The 23,271-nt window shown below is 32.2% G+C and overlaps 1 protein-coding gene across 1 annotated transcript in view; it reads left to right on the top strand.

Moving 5' to 3' along the window:
• Window positions 1-23,271, top strand: part of LOC129946906 (uncharacterized) — a 108,029-nt gene that overhangs the window by 26,822 nt on the left and 57,936 nt on the right. The window contains exon 2 of the mRNA XM_056057282.1: window positions 6,159-6,497. Coding sequence (XP_055913257.1) covers window positions 6,228-6,497 — 270 coding nt within the window. The 5' untranslated portion in view covers window positions 6,159-6,227. The remainder of the gene's footprint in view (window positions 1-6,158; window positions 6,498-23,271) is intronic.

Here is a 23,271-nt window from a genome sequence, read left to right as displayed (position 1 = left end):
TCTGTCCCTAGCTAGATGTCTCCTGTTTCGCGCTACAAGTTGGGTGAGGTCACTTTCTAGTCTTTGCTTCACTGTCCTGCGGGTGAGCATGACTATAATGTAATAAATTAAAAATTTTTAAACAAGGGCATTTTCTTAAAAATTAGAAAATTTGTTTTTCCAAGAATCTACAAATAATAATTGAATTTAATTTAAGAAATTTCTTTTTTAATTTGATAATAAATCCTCCTTTTGAACTTCTTTCTATAACAAAAGTATCTTCTTTTAGGAATAACTGTTGCTCTACATTGTTGATTAGAAGAATTTTTTATTGCTCTTAATTGATTGAAAAATTTCTATAGCTTCAAATATATGAAAAGTTTTTCTTTTGAAAGTCTGAAGCTGGTTTTCCATTTCAACAAGTGGATAAAACAGTCTATTTAAATATTCCTTCCTCATTTTTTAACTCCATTGAATAAGAATTATAATTTAATCAAAACCCATAGCTCTCCAACTCCAGCCCAAGTCTAAGCCCAAGCCCTAGCCCTAGCTCATATCCATAACCACATCAACAAGTGTATAGACTTTTCTATGGCTTATGTAAAATATCATTTGATTATTATGTATGTTGGGCACTTAAATATGCTGAACAGGTCAACATTAGATATTTTGTTAGACTCTTTACAATTTATTTACAACTCATTTGTATTCAAAGTTAGACCCAGAAATAGACAGACCGGTTGGATGATGATGGGCATGATGGGCGAAAAAGGGGACAGTTAGACAATATTGTATAAAAAAACAAAAATATACTAAAAAACATATAAATAAATATTAAATAAAGAAAAAATCACCTTACAAGTTTTACAACATTAAAAACAACTTGTTTATTCAAAAACTGTCCGAGGTTAAGAAAAAGAGAAAAAAAGAAAACTTCATATCAGTAGCCGATTAGGTTATTCGAGTTTATTGGCCACTAATTTTATATATAAGATGGCTTTTTGTGTTCATGACGAATACAAGTTTTTTTGATGATGGACATTTCTGTCATAGAAGCTAATAAACTCAATGCAGTGAAAAGTTTCTTAACTGCTGTGACAAAAATTCAAGTATTGCTCACGTCTTTTCTCATATTTAACCCATTCCATAATAATAAAATTTAAGACATTAATAGTTATTAATTTATTTATGAAGAAATTGGAGTGCAAAGCAACAACCATCATTTAAATCAATTCATATTTCTAGAATATATACGATACTTAGCAAGTACTTCAAGACTCTGTAGACTTCTTGTCTTTAATAATAACTTTTACATTTTAACGACTTTGCTATATATTGTATAAACACTTACAGTTGTGCACATATAATTAATCCACACAACGAACAAAAACATTTTTTCCAAATATTGTGCTTCTGTATCAACTTAACATTCATTTCTTCAAATACAACTGAACCTCTCAAATAATATATGGTCCGTTAAATAACGTTTTTTTTAACTAGTGCTTATTTCTTGACTGGTAACACTTAGCTCATATTTAATTTTACTGATAATTAGTTTTATCCTTCCCCTGAACGAATATGGTTATATATACGCTTAAACAACGCTGGGAACAACACTTTGAGAAGATGCCGATTTTGCCAAAAAAAAATCATCTTTTCAGATGAAGGTCATTTTGATCTTGGCGGGTGTGTAAACAAGCAAAATTGTCGCATTTGGGGCATTTGGCATTGAAAAGCCAATACACCCAAAACAAGTGGTTCGGATTTCGGTATTGAGGTATAATTGGGCCGTTTATCTTCAAAAATGAGCAAGCAGTGGTTGTTACAGTCAATGGCGATCGTTATCGGGAGAATATTGGCACCATTTGGTTTCAACAGGACGGCGGCGGCGTTACGTGCCACACAGTCTTGAGCTACACTCAATGGTTTCATAGCATTTTCAAAAAAAAGTTATTTGGCGGACCCTTTAAAAAACAATCGTCTTATAGTTGGAAACATTCTGACCAAGCTGAATTTTGGAAAAGAGCTTTACTCAAACGTATTTAAATTTCCTTAACAAATTGGACAAAGTATCACCGAGTGGACAAATCCCAAAGCGTTCTACTTTCCCGTACTTTTTGGCATTACATATTTTTTTAAATATATAGATATAAGTTTTTATTTTAAAAGTTGTTCAATGCTCTACAAAAATAGTTATTATCAAAAATTAAATGAAAAGTTTTTGAGAAACTGTAGTAAGAATCCGACTTTTCGTTTTCCTACATATTTGGTCATGTATTAATATTGATAATTGATTCAAGGTTGCTGCCCGATCATTTTTTGGAAAAAGTACATTTCCTGGAAGTTGTTTTACAAAATATTTAATTTAAGATGGAGATGTTTGCCCAGGGATATCACTCTAAGTGATAAAATATTTTTTCGGTAGAATTAGATAAGCTACAAAGTGTACTTCTAACGTCTTTCAAAAAAAACTAAAGTTTTCAAAAAAATTGAAAGAAAGTGTATTTAAGAAATTTGAATTATCTAAATATTTTCGTTGTGGTATAAAATGAGAGGATTGCTTAGGACGTATAAATAAAACTCTCAAACATTTTTGAGCTTTGTCAAATTAAAAACTATGAAAAAGAAGACGATTGTTTTTAAGCTTTTTCATCTGTCCTAATCTCCAGCTCTCGTTCCGAGTGGATGGAAAACCGCATTTGTCCAGCCTATTCCCAAAAACACGAATCTTCCTCACCGTCTAATTACCGACCGATTGCTCTTACGTCCCTTCTTTCCAAGGTCATGAAAACGCTGATTAATTATCAGCTCAGGAAATATCTCGAAGATCGAAAGCTTCTTAATAACCAACAATACGGTCGTAGCAATAGGCCCACTGGTGATCTCATGGTTTATCTCACCGAACAGTGGAACAAATCCTTACATCGTTTTGGAGAAAGTAGGATTATTGCACTTGATATTTCAAAAGCATTTGATAGGGTTTGGCATCAGGTTCTCTTATCGAAAATGCGTGCTTTCGGTTTTATGAACCAATGCTTGATTGGATTAGTAATTACCTTTCGAATCATTCAATAAAAGTTGTATTGGATGGATTCAAGTCTGAAAACCACAAAATAAATGGTGGCGTGCCCAAGGGCTCGCTTTTTATCTCCAACTCTCTTTCTCATTTTTATTAATGATCTCCTGTTTGCAACTTCTAATATAAAACATTGTTTTTCTGACGATAGTACTCTTAGCTTTTCATATTCATTTTTAGATTCACATCCCTTTTCCTCGGATGTGGAACTGCAACCATAAAATATGATAAGCTCATTAAATTCCGACCTAAACAGCATTGTACAATGGGAAATAAGAAACCGCGTGGAATTTAATGCTTCGAAAACCCAATGCTGCCTTGTATCGTTAAAGCGTGATGTTCCGCCCTTCCCATTATGCCTGGATGGCACTTGCTTCGAGGAGACTGAACAATGAACATCTCGATATTCTCTTTTGTGGAACGATCACATACGCGATGTCGCCAAAAATGCCGCAAGATGTTTGGGTTTTCTAAGGCGATGCAAGAAGTTTGTCTTCCCGTCTGATCGAGCTGTTATCTTCAAGACTTATATACGTCCAAAGCTTGAGTATAACTGCCATATCTGGGCTGGTGCTCCTGCAATAATCTCAGTAACTACTGATCTGATTTAAAAAATTCTTTCAGTGTTAGATAGCCTTTCTATAACGATCTAAACGATTTCAATAATATTTACAAAATTAGTATCGCACGTTTCGTAAGAGACTTAAACTGGTTTCATTAAGCTTAGAAGAAAGCCTTAAGATTCATGTGGTATCATAGTGAACTGGTCCATGTGTGTCCTATTCCATCATGGGTAGCCAGTTTAACCTAACCTCAGCTAGATAGCATATTTATTAAGGTAAGCTGTACATCACGATAAGACTAATAAGAGCGGACCACCAATAAAAAATGTTTCAAAATCGGGAATTTTCAATTGTTAAACAATCAAAGTTTTTCTAAAGTAATGTATGACAGTATTGTTCTACTTTAATAGTCCTAAAAAAGCCTCTTAAAGTTGGTATACTGTACAATCTTTTGAGCTAACCAATTTTTTTTTTCTAAAAATAAAGAATGCGAATAACGCTGAGGGGGGGGGGGGCAAGACTTTTTTTAAATTATATATGAGAGTAGATATTTCTTATTCGTAGCCTAAGCTTAGCAAAGCGAATCCTTTTATCACATCAGAACTAATTAGAACCACCGAAATGAAGATTGACAACCACAAACCGTTTGAAAGTTATCAAGAAAAACAACCTGAATGAAAGCTACACTTAAGCAAACCCAATTTTGACCAAAGCCATTATTTCGCCAGAAAAATTTCAAAAATTCAAAGAAGTTTGGTCGTTTATAGTAAAAAATCTAAGATTAACGTTTTTGGTACTCATAGAAGACTTTATTTCAGATAATTGTAACCAAATAGATAATTAAATTCGATGGTTTTAGGATGTTTCACCTCATCTGGGGTTGGTCGTATTACATACCATAGACAAAGGACAATTTCTTAAACATCGATTTTGATGATTTTACGTTATTCATAAAAATTGTTTTTAGGTCATCAAATCCACTTTTGAGTCAAATTCTGTTATAGATCTTAAATGAATCTTAAAAAGTCTTGATGCCAATACTTTGAACAATTTATGGGGTACTGTAAACAGGGAATTTGTGCCGTAAAAAGCAATGAATAATGTCTCACTCCTATGGGAAAGTATAGAAGCGAAGCTTGTTGGTTAAATGTCGAAAAGATGTTAAGAAGCTATAAAACCAAAAAAAGATTGATTAAACGTAATTTATGAAATCTGATTTTTTTTAATTCAAAATTTTCTACTCCAAAATTTATTTGTGTAAGATATTACCAACTTCCCAGAAATGATAGAATCGGCCACTTAACTTTATATTTTACTTCAGATTTTTATTTCGTTTGAGCATTTAATAATGAACTTTTAGAAACTATTGTTTTTTTTGAGAATTTTGAACCATCACAGTTACACAGTTATAAAAAAGCAAAACCACTAATTTTTGAAATAAAAAAAAGTAGGTATTGCAAAATTATTGAAATCTTTCAAAGACTTACACTAAAGAACCTTCAAATTCTAAATATTTAGTGTAAAGCTCCTCAAGTAAAGAAAACCAATTTTCAACTTGACTTCAAACTTTATGTTTGTGACAAGTTGAAGAACAGTAAAAAAGGATCATACAAACACTTAAAAAATGTATGTACATTAAAGTAATAAGATTCCAATGAACCCTTTATTTAACAAATGGAATTATTGGTTAAAATAATATTAGTAATGCTTTAATTATTCGACCACAACTGTGCACATATTAAAGTCAGAAACCCAAAACAAAACAAAAATTTCAGTCCTTTAACTCTTAAGATCTTGCAGCCTAGATACAAGCTATATGCATTATAATTTACCTCCTACTTAGGATCTAACATATAGAAGTCCACGAAACAACATAATAATCCACCATCAGATCGCACTCCAAACTCAGCGATGCAATTTGTTTCCAACTTTTTAATGTATTCATGATCGAAATAGGATATTAGATAAATATAGAGATACTCTCTATCCATAAACCATCATCGGACTTTGTAACTATCTATAACCGGCAGACCCGGCCACAACTATGCCAGCTACAAAACAGGTGTATACCACTTAGCTTTTGGCTTGAATGCTGATGGCTTTGATGTTGCTTTAGGAGTCGTCGTCCAAAGGAAAAGAGAACAAATTTTCTTGATGGTGAAGCCGAAGTGGCTGACTGCTGGTTGGTGGCTTGCGGCCCGCGCGTTCGTAATTAATTTCGATCTAGAGCAGAAAATCACTTCCAATCTTCCAACAATATCGAGTCGCAGTCTTCGGTGCTCCATCGTCGTCATCGTCGTCTTTGTCGTCGTAGTTGAGAAGCGACGTTTGAAATTAAAATGGTTCTCCATCATGTGGGCTGATGAGTGTGCGGTTGTGGAGCACTAGACAGAAAGCGGGACAGGTTTTCTATACTATATTCCCGCTTCAATAGGAATTTAGATCAGAACTTATTATCTCTAAATTATTATTATATATTTTTTTTTTCTTGAAATTTTTGATTTAAGTGCATTTTTCTCTTCTTCTTGTATCTTTTGCAGTTATGCCGCAAGTAAGAAGTTAGTTGTTATCCGCTTTATCGGATTTAAGGCTATTTTTTTAAAAAAGAAATGGCTTCTCCAATGAGTGCTATGACGCTCTATCGCACTCCAGGTGGTATGTGCAACTCACCACCCATCCTTAACCAACAACAATTGCAACTTCAACAACAACAACTTCCACAACAGCAGCAACAAATGTACTTTAACAACAATAATGAACACAAACGTATAATGCAATTGCTGAGTGCTCCAGCAATTTTGTCACCAATGGAACCAACGTCAAAGGGACTTCTTAATGGACCCGGCCAGAATAATTGTTTCCTCAATTGTGCTGTTCAGGTGAGTTGCTTTTTTTTGTAATTTTTTTTATTTAACTTAAAGTGGTTTTTATTTCTTGTCTGTAAAAATAAAACAAAACTAAATAAAAGAGGAGAAGCGCTTTTAAGATCCAAGTTTAAGACAAAGAAAATGTTCACATTAAATTAACTCCGAAGGCTTTTTTTCTTCTGGAAAGTTAGAAGTAAACAAGTTAAGGCGCAAGCATACAAATCTTTCTCAAAAATAAGTCAGTTGGAGCCAGGAACTTTGTATTTTTAATAAACTATTTTGTGCGGTTTTAGTGCCATCTTCAAGACTTTATATATTAATTTTCATCATCATGTTTTCAAAAACTAAACAAATTTTTTGAAACTATTATTTTCGTATGTTTCTTAACTGAAATATTTCTACTAATTTGTCTCCAATATAATTTAAGACTTTTTAAGTTTTGTCTCATGAAACAATCACCAGAAAAAGCATTCAAGGCGAGACTGAGACTGTACATTTTGAGCTCATATTTTTTTTAAAATCTTCCAGCTTTTCGTCCAGGAATATCGGTTTGTCTTTTTTGTGAAAGAGTCTTAAAACGAATGACTGTAGAATAAGTTTTTAGCAATTGAACTATAACTTAATTGTTATTTCTCCAAGCTCCTGCCACCACTTTGTTAAAGTCCAAATGGTTTGCCTCCTTGGCTTTGGCTATAAGCTAACCACTGATAATTTTTGCAAATGGCCTGGCTATTGTTGACTTTTTCACATCCTTAACCCGAATTTTCACCGTGTTTGTCACAAGTACAGGTAGAAGGACTTGGTATTCTTCTAATTCTATTCTGATATTTATATTTTAATACGTCTTAGACAATCTTTCGAATGAATTGACTTGTTTGTCACTGGCTCTTGAATTATTCGTTTTTAAAGTTTAGGCCCAAAAACCTTTATTTAAAAAATAAAAGCAAATTCAAAACAATTAGAAAAATTTGTCTGAGTAAGTTGACGTTTTCCTTCTAGCTGGGTAAGGTTATTTTGAAAATGAATACAAACCGACTTAAGCCTTGGAAATTGAAATTATTACAAACTCATTCAAGATGCGTCAAAAGTTTTAAAGTGTAAAAAAGTATACATCGTTAGAAATCTAATTTGATTTTAGATTTAGAACTAGAAACATAAAATAAAAAAATAGTAACAACTTAATTACTTAAGACCTCTTAAGGTACATATACGTCACCTCTCTCCAATTCTTCCTCATCCGTACCGAATCCAGTTTCACCAAGAAGTTCTATGCCTGACTTCTTGTTTGAAGTCTTGTTTTTGTGTGTGGGTTTCACTTCATCGCTTCCTCCATGTCCAATCCACTTTCATCTTTCAACCGTTCTGAATTGTTTTCGAATGAAGCTCAGCATTGGAGATACGGTGGGTCAGAAATTTCCCAAGAAATCTGCAAATGTTTCAAGATTACAAAATTAGTCTTTGCTTTTCTGATAAAGGCAACACCATTAAGATAACGATGGTCCAAAAGTTTTGACTTGAATTTATGAGAAAGAATGAACCTTTTAGTTTTAGCCAAGTTGATCTTTGGACCCATGATTCTTGCTTGTATATCCATCCTTCTATGAATTTGATGGAGACCCATGATGTACATTGAATTCCTCCATGTTAATTCTAAAACAGGAACAGTATAGGTGAGATTATACAATCCTGCTAAGCCCCATTTTGAATTTCGATTCCTGTGACAATCTTCATTGAATTTAACTGGGATGCCCGTCCTACTCATAGCTATTAAAATCAATTATCTCTCCACATTGTCGAACGCCTCCTTATCATCAAAAACTATTCGATGATCATCCGCAATGTTTTAACGTGCTTCACCTAATAAAATTCTTCTTGTTGAATTTCTAGTTTGACTTCGATGGTTTCTGTTATCGTGGCCACTGTGAAAATAAAGCGTTTTCTCCTCCAGTTTTAGGGCTGCTTGGGATCTCCTTTTTTGGGAGCTCGGAAATCATTCCATTTTTTCACTCTTCAGGAAAACTTCCTGTTCCAAAGATCTTCTAATTAATGGATGCAGTAGCTCGATGCTCGATATTATTGGGTGTTCTCGTAATAGTTCTGCAAGAATACCATCAAGTTTAACCGCTGGTTCTAATAAATAACTCCCCAACAAAATAACCACATACGCAAAGTATGAAATAAAAACCCCCGAAAAACTAAATTCTACTAATCTCTCCACTTCATTTGTTAGCTCTTTAGAGAAAGATAATCTCTTTGCTAGGCAATTAGCCACCAATTCTTCGCTGCCAGTGAGTGTTATGACTTCGCCTGTACTTGAGCGAGTTAGTGAATCTATGGGACCAATTTTTTTTCGCACTCGTACTGCGGCAAGAGTTTTCAAAGATCTCAACATTCATAAATCCGCTGGTCCGGATGCTATTCTATTGTTCTGAAGAAGTGTTCTTCAACGCTGGCAAAACCACTACGTAAGCTTTTTATCTGTCCCACTCCTCAATTCTCGTTCCGACTGCATTTGTCCAGCCTATCCCAAAAAAAAAGGCGATTCTTCCTCACCCTTTAATTACCGACCGATCCCTTATTTCCAAGTTCATGGAAACGCTGATTAATTATCAGGTCAAGAAATATCTTGAATATCGAAAGCTTCTTAATGACCGTCAATACGGCTTTCGGAGCAACGGGTCCACTGGTGATCTCATGGTTCATCTCACCGAACAGTGGAACAGTAAGATTATTGCACTTGATATTTCAAAAGCCTCTGATAGGGTTTGGCATCAGGGTCTTTTATCGAAAAGGAGTGTTTTTGGTTTTCACGAATTCACGAATCCCTTCTTGATTGGATTAGTAAAACCGCGTGGAATTTAATGCTTCGAAAACTCAATGCTGTCTTGTATCGTTAAAACGTAATATACCCCCATCCCATTATCCCTGGGTGGCATTTGCATCGAGGAGACTGAACATCTCGATAATACAAACCACTTCTTGTGAAATGATCACATACACGATGTTGCCAAAAATGCCGCAAGATGTATGGGTTTTCTAAGCGATGCAAGAAGTTCTTCTCCCCCTCTGATCTGGCTGATATTTAAAAGACTTATATACGTCCTAAGCTTGATTGTATAACTGCCATATCTGGGCTGGTGCTTCTGCAACTTACTTAAGCCTCTTGGTCAATATTGAACGTAGATAATTAAGATTGATTGGTGATAATAACTTCTTAGGATAGTTTACGTCGCTTTAAAATCGTCGTAAAGTTGCGTGTCTAACTCTCTTTTACCGTTATTTTAACGGTTTATGCTCTAGAGAAATAACCAGCTGCATTCCTCCCCTTAAGCAGCTTAACCGTAATACTCGCGCTTCTGGGAATGTTCTTTAGTATACTCTTGAGCCTAACTTCGGTAGTACCGTCAAGTATAGAGATTCGTTCTTTAGCCGTACTACGCGAATATGGAATTTCCTACTACACTCTGTCTTTCCCAGCCATTGCAATATTCACGAATTTAAAACCAATGTGCAGCGACACCTCCGTTCAACCCCTCTCTCTTTCCTAGTGCTCACACTGTGTTTTTTTTTTACATAACAAGGGTATTTAATATCTTCTTAAGTTTGCGCTTATTATATAAAAAAAATCTTATTTATAATTAAGGGAGTTATAATGGGTTATTTTTTAGGGAGTTTTTTCAAGAAACCTAACTGCTTTATCACTCTTCAGGCCTTTAAAGGCTGTAATAATTCTTCTTTCCTAGAGAGTATTAGATAAATCTTTACTTGAAATGCAATTTAAAATCTTAGAAAAGTGATCATTTTACATTTTTGAGGTGTTCCTCATCCGAAAAAAGCAATGATCCTTACTCCAAAGACTTTCTCTTATAAACCTTTCTTCTTTGCTTAATCATAGAAAAACTTGCATTTTTGTTTTATTGTTTGAATAATACTCGTAAATGGACAAATTTGATCAGTTCTTGGTAGTTCAAACTTTAATTTCAGTCGTTAAAGTGTATGACTCCAGAAATAATAGAATACTAATTTATGTATAAATCAAACTGTGGTGTATATACCCCTTAAATCAATTAATTCAAATCTATAATAAATTTCACTCTTGTATTAATCCACCAAATGACAATGGAAAAAGTATTAATTGCAACTTCATTTTTTTCAACACTCTAGTTTAAGTTTTAGATTTTAACTACAGTCAAACTTCCCTATAGCAAATTTGAAAAGGACCAGAAAATTATTTCATTATATAGAAAATTCGTTACACAGATATTTTTTGTTTTTACTTTTATTTAAAGAATCAGTGATTTTAGTTTGAATAGCATTCTTCCATTTTTCTTTTTCAACAAAATCGTCTAATAAATTGAGAGATTCAAATAAATTAGTCGGTAAGTTACTCTTCATCTCTAGAAAGATTCAAAACACGTCAATATCTGTTTTTTAAGTCAATCGTTCTTCAACTTTAATAATTGTCGACAACTTTAGCTCAAGAGAAATGGTACTTCGAGACATTTTCAATTATAATTCAAAAATATTCACTGTAAGCCTGAACATAGAATGCTTGGATCTAAAATCGTTATAAGGAAATCAAAACACACCAAAAAAGTAACCAAAATCAACTTTACTTAAAATCAATTCGGAATAAAGAGATCTTCGTTATGCAGAAGTTCGTTTTAGTGAAGTTTGACTGTAAGTAGTATTTTTATAAACAATTTTACGTTAGTATTTAACGAATTATAATAATAAATAAATACATAGATTTGCTTATGTCTTTCACCAGGTGTTGTTAAGTGCTAACATACAAATTTGTTTTAATAAGAAATGAATGACCTTTTGGTGCAATTTTTTTGGTTTCAATTCAAAAACAAAACAAAATACTATCAGGTGTCGGACTTCTTTTAAATTAGTAAACCTACAAAAGAAAACTTACACACTATCCTATGAATCTGACCATAAAATTAATGCACATAATATTTATTTAGGTAGATAGTCAAGTCAAGCTAAATTAAATCTATAACACACGCGAGCCTCAATTTTCTTCATGGGAAATGGACTCTGATATCAAAAAGACAAACAAAAAAATCTACATCGTCATAGTCTTCGTTCTCTTGTTATAGTTGCAAAATTTCCTTTCTTCATTAAAAAAAATCCATCGGATGTTATGTGTTGTATCTGATGTTGCCTTAGTTGTACGACATGGAATAGATACATATTACGGACGTTCTTGTTTTGTATTTTTGTACTTTGCAGATACTCGTATAGGGTGTGTTTTGTGAAGTTCATTATAAAATGTGAGAATCCAATAATTTTCCTTGCTTTTGTTTTTCTTTCTTTTACTCGAACAATTTTTAGTTCTAAAATGTAAATAGATACAAAAATTTAAAAAAAACAGCAAGTCAATGGGTCTTGGCATGAATCTCATGACAAGAAATTTAATTTTTCTTTTTTCTTTTTTATTTTTTCTTTATTTTTTGTGTTATGTTCTTAATTGTGATTAATTTTTTGTTATGAAAAGGGTCCGTGTTTGAAAGTGTTTCGTTTCAATTTTTCTTTTTCTACATAAATAGAACAACACAGAAAGTGCAACTTCTTGTTAAGACACTCATCATGCATCATGATAAAGAAAAAAGATGATGGTTCTGATGATGATGGGAAAGCGAACTTCTTTCTTCTTCTTTCTAGATAATACATTTTTACATTCATTGCTTTGCAAATAATTGTGCTAATGGTTTAATCTGACAGATGAAAGAACCAAGATTATGAATAATTGAAATAATAAATCATTATTCAATTTGATGGGAATTGTGTTTTATTTTTTTAATGTAGCTTTAATTGATCATATTCTATTATTTATATATATTTTTTTAAGAAGCTAACTATCCTAGTTTCCCTCCTTCTCAGCTTGAATATACCAATCGTGTATCCATTATCATAAAAAAGAGCTCTACCTTTTATTCTTTTATTTTTACAACAAATAAATTATTATGCCATCAACGAAGTGTATGGTATTTGCATACGCACTCTTTTGCAGACAAACAAAAACCATCTTAAAATGCTTCGAGAAAAAATTGAAATACATTTTTTCTTATTTTGAGTGCCAACCCTTTTTTCTGAAATAAATTTCAATTTTTTTCTGGGCTTGGCTGGAACTTTGAAACGAGTTTTATTTAATTAAACACACAAAAAAATCATAAATTGATGCTTCCTTGGAATTTTAATAGTGTGGGAGTTTGTGTTTTTTTTCGCATATGTCTTTGAGTCTTTTCTTTTGCTGAAATTCAATATGCAACTGATTTTTGTGTGGGATGTTTTTCAAGGGATTCTCTTTAAGAACCATCTTCAATACAGCAATGCACTTATGGTTAATGTCTTATCATGAGAATATATAAGCAAGAAATTGTATTAGCAAATTTTGTACAAAACCTTTAAGATTTAGTTCAGATCAAACAAATAAAGTTTTCAATCTGATTGATGGTTTGCAGGTGGATCATACCATCCATCGATTATAAATTTCATTACGCAACGAGAATTTAAGTTTATTTCGTGGTAAGGACTTTCGACCATGAAAATTCTGCCAATAGTTAATCATTGTATAAAACAACAAAAAATAGCACGTGTGATGGTTTTGAGCAAAAACACACTGCAAAAACATTGTATCCAAATTTTAAACCAAAAACCATCTGCGTTTTTTTAAATGACGACTCCTATTGACCAATTTTTAACCCATAAATATCTTTCTTATAATCTAACCGGTTCGTTTCTTCGCTAACAGGCACAAAACTTAAAACTAAAAAAAAAGAAAAACATAATAAAAACCAATCGAAAAGGTCTAAACGACTAAAGCACGAGACGTATAACCATGAATTATTTAATTTTCTTCTGTTTTATATTTTTGTTTTTGTTTCCACCACTGATGATGTGCTGTTAACCCTTTTTATATATTTCTTTTTTCTTAACCGATGATAGACATTGATAAAGGTGGCATCAGCAGGTGCTAGTGGCTATTTTAAAGTTGTTTCATGTCAGTTTGGAAATTAATAATCCAAACTGAACAAAAAACCTAACGAAAACATGAAATTTTTACAAAATAATCAAAATAGAGTTCGTTCTCAGCTCTTTTGTATTCAATTAAAAATACAAAAACATGTTAAGCAAAGTCGAACTTTTACAAAAAAAAACAAAAATCTAATAAGATTTTATATGTTTCTGTTGTAAAACTATGATTGATGGTTAAATAAATTTAAATTCAATTTATAATAGAATGGTCAAGTCGAAGTGTGTATAAAAAAGTGATGCACCATTTGGTTGATGATGGTCATGCGAGGTGCTTAAGGTTCATCATATTAAAAATTATTCTAGAAAACTAACCGTGCGTTGGCTTGAAAAGATTCTTTTGTTAAATTGTTTATATTATGTAATGTAATATTTTAAATGACTTAAGGATCAAATAACCATTAAAAAAATATGAGTCAACAAAGCTTAAGCTTAAGTCTATTTGATATCTTTGCCTCTAACAACAACAACAAATAAAAACTATAAAATGCTGTTAAGAAAAAAATAAATAAAAGGGTAGGCTTATATTTTTTTGAAGTAAACTAATCCGTGAGCATTTGATGCCTTTTTTTGGGCGGGTGCCCAATCCGATTAGAAAAAAGTATCAAACAAAATAGGCATAACCAAATTTTTTTCTTTCTTAATTTTAATGTCAGATTTAGATGGGTTTTATTTTTTGATGAATGTTTGACATTGATTGAGAATAGTACTTAAAAAAATAAACCCTAAAGCATCATATTTGTTATAGGAGTGAATTTTAAGAGTTGTAGCTTCTGTGTCTATTTCGTTTAAATTGAAAGGTTTACAATTTCAGAACTTAAAGTAAAATTAATTACAACTTAAGAAATATTGCCACATGAATTTTTTGTTTAATACATCTGATTCTGAAATATTAAAAATCTTTGCAGTAATATAAAATAAAATATTCGACTGGGTCAATTATTCAAAGAGTCTGTTTAAAATTAGCAGCTTTATTTTAAGATTTCATAATATACCTGCAACATAAGTTTATTTAAAAAAATGTAATTGTCCTTTTATTTCTCAAAATAAAAACTCATTAATATTTTTAGAAATATTAGTTATAGAGTTCTTTTAAAAATATATCAAAAATTTGAATTTTGTTCAAAAACATTGACTCGTATTTAAGCTATAGAGTTTTTAAAAATACATTGTTTTTCTAAATCTGGATTTTCTTTAAGTTTCTACGATCGTGTCTATTTTTCTATTATACAAAATTAAGATAGTTGTCGATTCGTTAGTACACATTTTTCATCTGTTGTTCTTGTCAATGTTTTAAAAATAGGGCCTTGATACCTTGACATCAGTTTGAAGGAAGAGGCAAGCACTCAATGTTTCACTAAGTGCACAGAAAAATCGATGTAGTTTAAGAAAGCTCTTGAAGGTAAACAAATTTGATTGACGGCCTTTTTACATGCAGGAAGTTTTTGACAAAGTATGGCTTCAAATTTAAATTCAAATCAAATCAAATGGGGTGGCGCAACAGTCCGTTGTGAACCAGGGCCTAGTGACTTACAACTCTCAACCATTCCTGTGTGTGAGTACTGTTGTCAGGAATGGAAGGGACCTACAATTTAAGGCCGAATCCGAACGGCTAGTTTGAGAAAGCACTTTTTCATGACAAGAATTACTCTTGAAGGATTTATCAATGCCTCGCAAGAGGCAGTACCCGCGAAAATTATTTTTTTTTTTTTAAATTTAGGTGACACAGGCAGGGATTGAACCCAATACCCCTTACATGACAGTCCAATAACCATCATGCTACGGGTACAAATTTAAATTAAAAACTTCAAATTCAAATTAATACATGTCCTGCCTGAAGGACATGAATATAATATCCCATTTTAGACACCGAAACGAGTAATGAGACTAATATAACTGAATAATTGGCTGGGGTACTACAAGGTAGTTCTCTAGGTCCGATTTTATTTGGATTTTGTCACTTCCTCGCAAGAGGTAGGTGAATAAAACTCTCTCGCATGAAAGTCCAACGCACTAACCATCATGCCACGGGTACTACACGGGCGCTTAACTATCTTAGATTAGCCAACGCATGTTGATTTAACGTACTCTTAGGTTTTGTATCGAAAATATTTAAGTAGTTTAATTACCAGACTTTTGAAAACAAATAATTTGTGAATTCATTGCCGCCACGCCGGCCGCCGTGGCATATTTCTTTCATCTCTAAAGTTCTAGAAGAAACATCTTTAGTTCGTCATTTAAGAATAACTTTAGATTAAGAAATCAGGGGCAAAACTGAAACAGAAAAGTTGTGACGGAGCACACTTTAGCTAAGAAAACAACGATTCAAAAGTCGATAATAGTGAAGAAAAGAAAAGCTTATGAATGCCAATAGTTTCAAGGATAACAAGTTGCAAATTTGTACTGCAAAATCATATCCACTGAATGGGACAAGAAGTTTTAGTAAACAGTTTCTTCAAAAAACAGAAAATAAAAGTTCATGAGGGGTTACACAAAATTTTGATTCCTTTAATACCTTTATTCCAACGTGATTTTAAAGCAGCATGGATTAAAATGAATACACGACTTGTTACATAAACTTAAACGACCCAATGCCTTAGACTGTAGGGTAGATGACAGCGAATCGAGCGGCATTATTGGACTAACTATTTTGTTGAGAATGTTTATGTGGAATTATTCCAGACAGTTTACTTTGGATTTAGGATCACCTTTGTATTTGGATTTAGGTCACCTTTTCTGTCATAAGAAGATGTTAAGGAAGAGATTTTAAATTCAAGTCTTACTCCAGGTCCGGATGGTACTCTATCCCATTTAATAAAAAAATGTTTTTCTTAAGTTGAACCTATTCAAATTATTAACAATTTGTCTCTATAAAGTTAGTTTTTCGTTTATAAATCCCATTTTTAAATCGGGTTAAAAACATAAAATTGAGAATTATCGTCCAATCACTAAACTTTCTGCTTTACCGAAGCTTTTTGAGTTGAGTGTAAAAACCAAATGTATTTTAATGTTACAGAATTTATTTCTCCATGTCAACATGGATTCCTGAGTGGTAGATCTACTAAAACTAATTTGTCGCTTTTTACTCAACAATTGCCAAATGCCTTGGAATCAGGTTTTTAGGTTGATGTAATTTATACTGATTTTCGGAAAGCGTTTGATAGTATTTGTATACACCTTATTGTTTAAAAACTGAATAGATTCGGTTTTCATTCAACTTTTCTCAAGTGTTATGAACATTTTGAACTCGCTGTCAACAAAATCAATATATGTACCATCGTGTTCCACAAGGGAGCCATCTTGGTCCATTGCTGTTTTTGATTTTCCTAAATGAATTACCATTATACTTTTACAAATGATCTATTATTTGCGGATCATTTTGAAATATTTGCGACTGTTAAAAGGTGTAAAAGTAATCAACTTTCGCTTAACATAAAAAAATGCCGAATTTTCGAATCTATATGCAATAAAATCCGCCTATATGTCTCTTGTATGTCATGATTTGGAATATACTTCAGTTGTATGGGATCCTCATTATACAGTTTCAAAAATCGTATTGAGAAATTTCAAAAGTCTTTTACAAAATTTGTAGTTCGACAAATTAAATGGAGTTTGTTTCCATTAATGTGGCAAGTACAAAAGGAGGATACATTTGTTTTAAACTTAACAGCAGCTCCTTCTAAGAAAATGCAACTTATTAATTTAACCAGACACCGATTAGCATTATATTTTTCTCAGTATATTTAACAAAGTGTTTTTTTTTAAATAATCAATTTATAAAAGTAAATAAGTTTTAAAATTATTTGTGCTCCTCTTAAGTGTCATTGACATTTAATTATTCTCAAATGATTTATTTTCAAGAAATATCATGCCATCAAATGATTCTAAATAAACACATAAAAAACAAATCATAAAATGAATTCACTTTAAGCACTTTATAGCCTGTTATGCAACCATTAAACAATAATAATACATATATCCAACTGCCAATTAAATCATAACCACAAAGTCTATATTTGTGCTCTCTCTATGCACGAACAATTGTCATTAATGTCTTTTGAGTACTTTTTAACCATTTGGATGAGTACAGATGTAATAAAAATAAACTCACAGTTCATTGTCATTTAATGACAATTTATTCACACCCCCAAAATCTATACACGTTCAACATGTTATTCCAAGTCACAAATATTCATTGCACGAGTTTTATGTTTTTTTTTTATTTTACTTAAAACTTAAAAAAATAAATAATTAAAGCAAAACTATCAAGAGCAATAAAATTGTTAAGTTTTATTACTTTACCACGCTTACTTAACATGCTCGAAATATTTACCATCATACATTGTCGCTCTAAAGCCACTTTTATGTGGAAAAAAGTGAAATCATTGAACGCATTTTGTATACAAAAAGTACAAAACGAAAGACTTGAGGCACGAACTTTTTTTTTTTATTGACGATGGATGATGATTATGCAGTCTAGACGGAGAAGGTCCTCCATTTGGCTCGTCAGTCGGTCGTGTTGACCAGATCTAGACCTTCATCAACATATAAATTATCAAGAATTTAACTTGAATTTAACAAACTTTTTGGTTGTCTAAGAATTAATTAGAAAAGTGCTAAAAAATATTCTCAGGAAAATCTGCGAAGCATGGAAGTAAAACAAAACACCATCAATCCACCAAGCCATGTGTAGTTCTCATCTCTTTCATAGCAAATCCAAGTTCATGGGAAAATGGTGTGAAAAAATTGATTTGTTTTAGCCAAGTTTCAATAAATTGTAGACAGAGGTATATGTGGGAAGATTATGAAAGTTGTAAGAGAGGAAAATATGATCCTGCGCAAATCAGACACGGAGTAAATGATATGATGACATGGAGATGAAAAAATATGATGACACCTGTTCATTTGTGGTTTTTTCAATTTGACCTTAGCAAGTCTGTCGATTCTCATCCAGAGAGTGGTTCAGTGGCGGATTCTGCTGATATATTCTGGAATAAGGAAAAGGCGTGATGTTGATGATGATACAAAAAGTACGAGTATACATTTCGTCTCTGAATCCATCCAAGAATATTACTATGCGCTTCATGGCTGAGCAGTTCCATCATGCATGTAAAGGAGGGAAGGGGAGAAGGAGAGGGATCCTAGTTGTGAGAGAGCTTATCGTGTGAACTAATCTATATCTCGATCTGTGCGAGGTCTGAAGCCAGAACAGCATGTATAGCAGTAAGATTATTATTACCTTATTTCTTTTAGTCTACACAACCCTCTCTTTCTTTTTCATTCATTCATTCACAGAGCAAGCGCCTCTCCTTACTACGTTACGGGTAGCCCTTCAATTTTTCCGTATTTCTGTATGTCTGCATATCAAATTATATCATCTGTAGAATTCCCATCGTAAATGTTACTTGAGTTAAAAATATGCAATAGCAACATGTATGTAGTACCTACATAATATAAAAGTGCTCTTAAATAAGTGTCTTATTTCCGTTTTGCCATCTTGACTTGATGATGGTCTATTCGGTCGGTCGGTCGATCTTTCTGTCGGTCTTATATGAAATTTATGCATTTTCGTGGATCATGCTATAAGCGTGGGTAGAATATGTGTGTGTTACACCATCTATCGACCGACAGACCCTCTAAAACAACGACGATCGTCATCGTGACGACGTAAATAGGAGTTTAAATTTAGATTTAATTTTCTTTTCAGTTTAAGATTTGATTGTACTACCTACGACTTAATTAAAATATTGTTATTGCATGATGAGACTTTGCTTAGCTTAGAGCTTATATAAAATGCATAAAGGGTTATCGCTGAGGGAGAGATATATAGAAAAGAATCATCATTATAGGGTTGGTGCAGTGAAACATTGACGGGTTCAGTGGGTTCTGATGGTGGGTTTTTATGTGGGCTTTAATTGAGCATTAGAGGGTAATAAATTTATGTTCTTAGAAGTATTTCGCTTTTCAAACAAAGTCTTGAGTTTATGTGTGTTTTTTTCTTTATAATGAAAAGGAGTTTGGTTTTATTTGTTAAGGGAAAGCCCTTTTTTATAGGGCGGGACTAATGCTTTGTTTGAATAGTTAAACTACATATGTAATAAATATATCCAGAGACATTCAAATGTTCGTAAATACTAATTTCTTAAGTTAAAACAAATAAATTAAAGATTATATGTTAAGAACAGTTAATTTACGTAGTGAACAAAAGTTTGATTCTGAAAATACTAATTTAATAGGAGTTTAAAAGTCTACATAGATAGGGAGCATTAAATTCTTTGTTTTCTTTATTTTGAAGAAAACAAATACCCTGCTTACTTTGTTTTTTTTTTTTTGATAATAAATTGACAGTTTATAAACATGATTTTAATGTGTTTTAATGTTTGGTAAAAATCTATTTTATTGTGCCTCTATGAAGTTATTTGCGTAGAATATTTTTTCCACACATTTAATTCTACGATAAAATATTGACAATTAACTGAGTTCATGTGCATTAAAGTAATACTCTTTTCTTTGTATACAAAAATATCATACAATTTTAATCAGTTATCATTCCGAAACAATTATCTGTCATTTTTAAAAAGCTGGTTCGATATAACCTTTCGAAAAATAAATGAATATAATACTTTGGTGAATTTAGAATTTGTCCTTTTTGTAGTTTTTGTATATATATACGACTTCTTCGTTTAACACTAACTTTTTTGATTTAATTTCAATTTAAACTTTTGTCTTTCTATTCTCAGGGGATACCACGCCTCTTTGGTGTGAAAATATTTTCTATTTTCGTCTTTGAATATACATTGACGACCCCCACTGTACATATTCACACTTACAGCATTATTGAATTTCATTTTTCTAAAAAACCTAGAAGTAGTATTTGTAACTCATGCCTTATATGTTCGCGCTTTTTAAGATTTTTGAAAAACTGTTTCTGAGAAAATCTTTTAGTTACGGAACTCAAACTTGGTAAGGTGTATTTTATTAAGTTTCTTACTTGATTGGTTTTGAACAGAGATGGCAGAAATGCGATTTTTTTTTATTTACTACATTTGTTACGTCTGCTACATAAATGAGGTAGTTAATGTAGTTAAACGTAGTTAACGTAGTTAAATGTAGCAGACGTAGCGGTAAACGTCAAAACGTAGTTTGAAATGTCCATTCAACCACCAAATTGACAAATTGCATCGAAAAAATAACTGTGAAAATGTGAAAAAAAACTAACTCTCGTCGTCGAATACACTATACTCTTAAAATAAACGACAAAAGTAAAACAGACGATTATTAAATTTGAATTTTTCTTTCATAAAACTTCGAATTCCTTGATTTATTTCATTTACGCAACATATTTGGTTCTTATGTATAGTTCAGTGTTTTTCAATCGTTAGTCGTTACTTATTCATTCGTTTTTTAAAAATTCTTTTTGAAATTTTACGTTTTTTGTGAAGGTAGCACACGTAACAAATTGAGGGTAGGTAATGAAACAAATCAAACGTGTAATTTATCCAATTAACTACACGTAGTTTACCGAGTAGATTACCTGACGTAATCTACTCTGCCATCTCTGGTTTTGAAGTAAAAAGTGAGTCAAGAACCGCAGATGGTTTTGTTCATGTAAAAAGGGAGCAGTGTCAGAATTAGTAGTACCCGTGGCATGATGGTTAGTGCGTTGGACTGTCATGCAAGGGGTCTTGGGTTTAATCCCTGCCTGCGCCACCTTAATTTAAAAAAAAATAATTTTCGCGGGTACTGCCTCTTGCGAGGAATTGACAAATCCTTCAAGAGTAATTCTTGTCATGAAAAAGTGCTTTCTCAAACTAGCCGTTCGGATTCGGCATAAAATTGTAGGTCCCCTCCATTCCTGACAACATTACTCGCACACAGGAATGGTTGAGAGTTGTAAGTCACTAGGCCCTGGTTCACAACGGACTGTTGCGCCACCCCATTTGAGTGTCAGAATTTGGCTGGGGCTTTCAATCAGCGACTGTACAGCGTTTTTGAAGTGTTTGCTATTTAATAATTTTTTTTAAAAATTCATAAGGCTTTAAGATTTTATTTTTAGACAAAAGAAAACCGCGGAGTATAAATCAAAGAAATCTATGGATCGTATATTTTTGATTCTGTAAGAGTGAGTTTTTTTATGGGGAGACCAGACTTGGCGAGCGTATATTCCAAAATGGTGTCTGAAGAAGGTGTTGTATGGAGATTTAATGGTACACAGGCTTGAGAATTCATTGAGCCAAATTTTATGAAACCAAGGGAGAAGTTGTCCTTTTTTATAGTATGATTGAAATAGGCTCAGAAACTTAGCTGATTGTCAAAAATGACTCCTGTGTCACGAATAGAATAGACAGATTTAATGACAACATTGTCCAGGGAAATTTATAAGGGTTGTTAAGAAAAAACCAAAGGACCAACGTGGCTCCCTTGAGGAACTCCTGAGTTAGCAAAAATAGGATTGGAGTTAGAAGATAACTAACTGCATTGAAGGTTCTCTTTTGGTTTGGAAATAAAAATAGGAGGAAAGTCAAAGGCTCAAAATTAAAGATCAATAATTTGGTGACTGATTTCATAAAAAGCCTAACTTATAACTGTGGTGATAACGTTAATTTTACTTTGTCAAATTCCCTTTAAGTCTTAAAAATAAGACAAGTTCCATAATATTCGTTTAGGTATATCGGCCTTTAAAAACAAAATAGGTCTGCAATGAAAATAGAGAAAGTCGTGGACAATGCTCTAAAAAAGCTTGAGAATTGATGAAAGCTTGGCTATAGGCGTTTAGTTAATAACATAGTTGTTCGCCCTTTTTCATGGACAAGAAAAATAAGAGAATCTTTTCTAATCTTTGGGAAGGTGGAAAGACTTGTTTTAAAGTGTAAGTTCACTTCTTAGTGTTATGGGATTAATTCCAAAATACAGACCTAGGGACAAATAGTCTTTAAGTATAGACTTAATTTGTTTAACGACAATTTCATCACTCATTTCATTTTGGGTGAGAGAAGTGCATGGGGTACGTCTTAAGTAATCAAAAAAAAAAACATGTTTAGGTTGTGAATTAAAAAATTGTTAAGTCATAAGCAAGCCGGTGAATTATGAATTTAAAAAAATAACTCAGAATCATCGACTGACTTATAAGTTAAAAAAAATCAATTGAGAAATCATCAACTGATTTGTGAATTAAAAAAGGAGGTTGCCAACTTTTGTACGGAGCGTTAAATTAGTACAATGAAACTAGTACCAAATGAAAGGTGAGATTTAACACGTTATGTTTGTCAAATATTACCAACATAATTGGTGGTGTTTTTGAGATATTTGGTTTTGAAGTTTATTAAAACAAAAAGAGAAAGAGAAAACCGTTTATTTGTTTCGATATAATGCGCGTACGAAAATTATTTTTCTATCAAATAAAATCTTTTAAATATAAACATTATTTTTCTAACAATAAAATATACTTAAATATTTAGTATTAACTTCTTGAAATCAAGTGTTTTTAACTAACCCTTATATAATATGTCGTAACCTCTCACAAAAAAATACTTACTTTTTGCCAAAGTTACCCTAAAAAGTTGCATTTCCAATTTCTTAAAATTTCTTTAGCCAAATATGCCCTTTGTTAAACTGTTAAATACATAATTATTAATGCGGTGATAATATAAAAAAATGTATGCACTTTAACCTTTCTAAGAAATAGTTTATACAAACAAATTTACCATTTTACACTTTTAAATAAAATTAGTTAACCCAAGAC

The sequence above is a fragment of the Eupeodes corollae genome, chromosome 2, assembly GCF_945859685.1.
Source record: "Eupeodes corollae chromosome 2, idEupCoro1.1, whole genome shotgun sequence".
In the NCBI taxonomy this organism is placed as follows: Eukaryota; Metazoa; Arthropoda; class Insecta; order Diptera; family Syrphidae; genus Eupeodes; species Eupeodes corollae.
The sequence above is the reverse complement of the archived record's forward strand: the minus strand, read 5'-3'. Positions and strand labels throughout refer to the sequence as shown.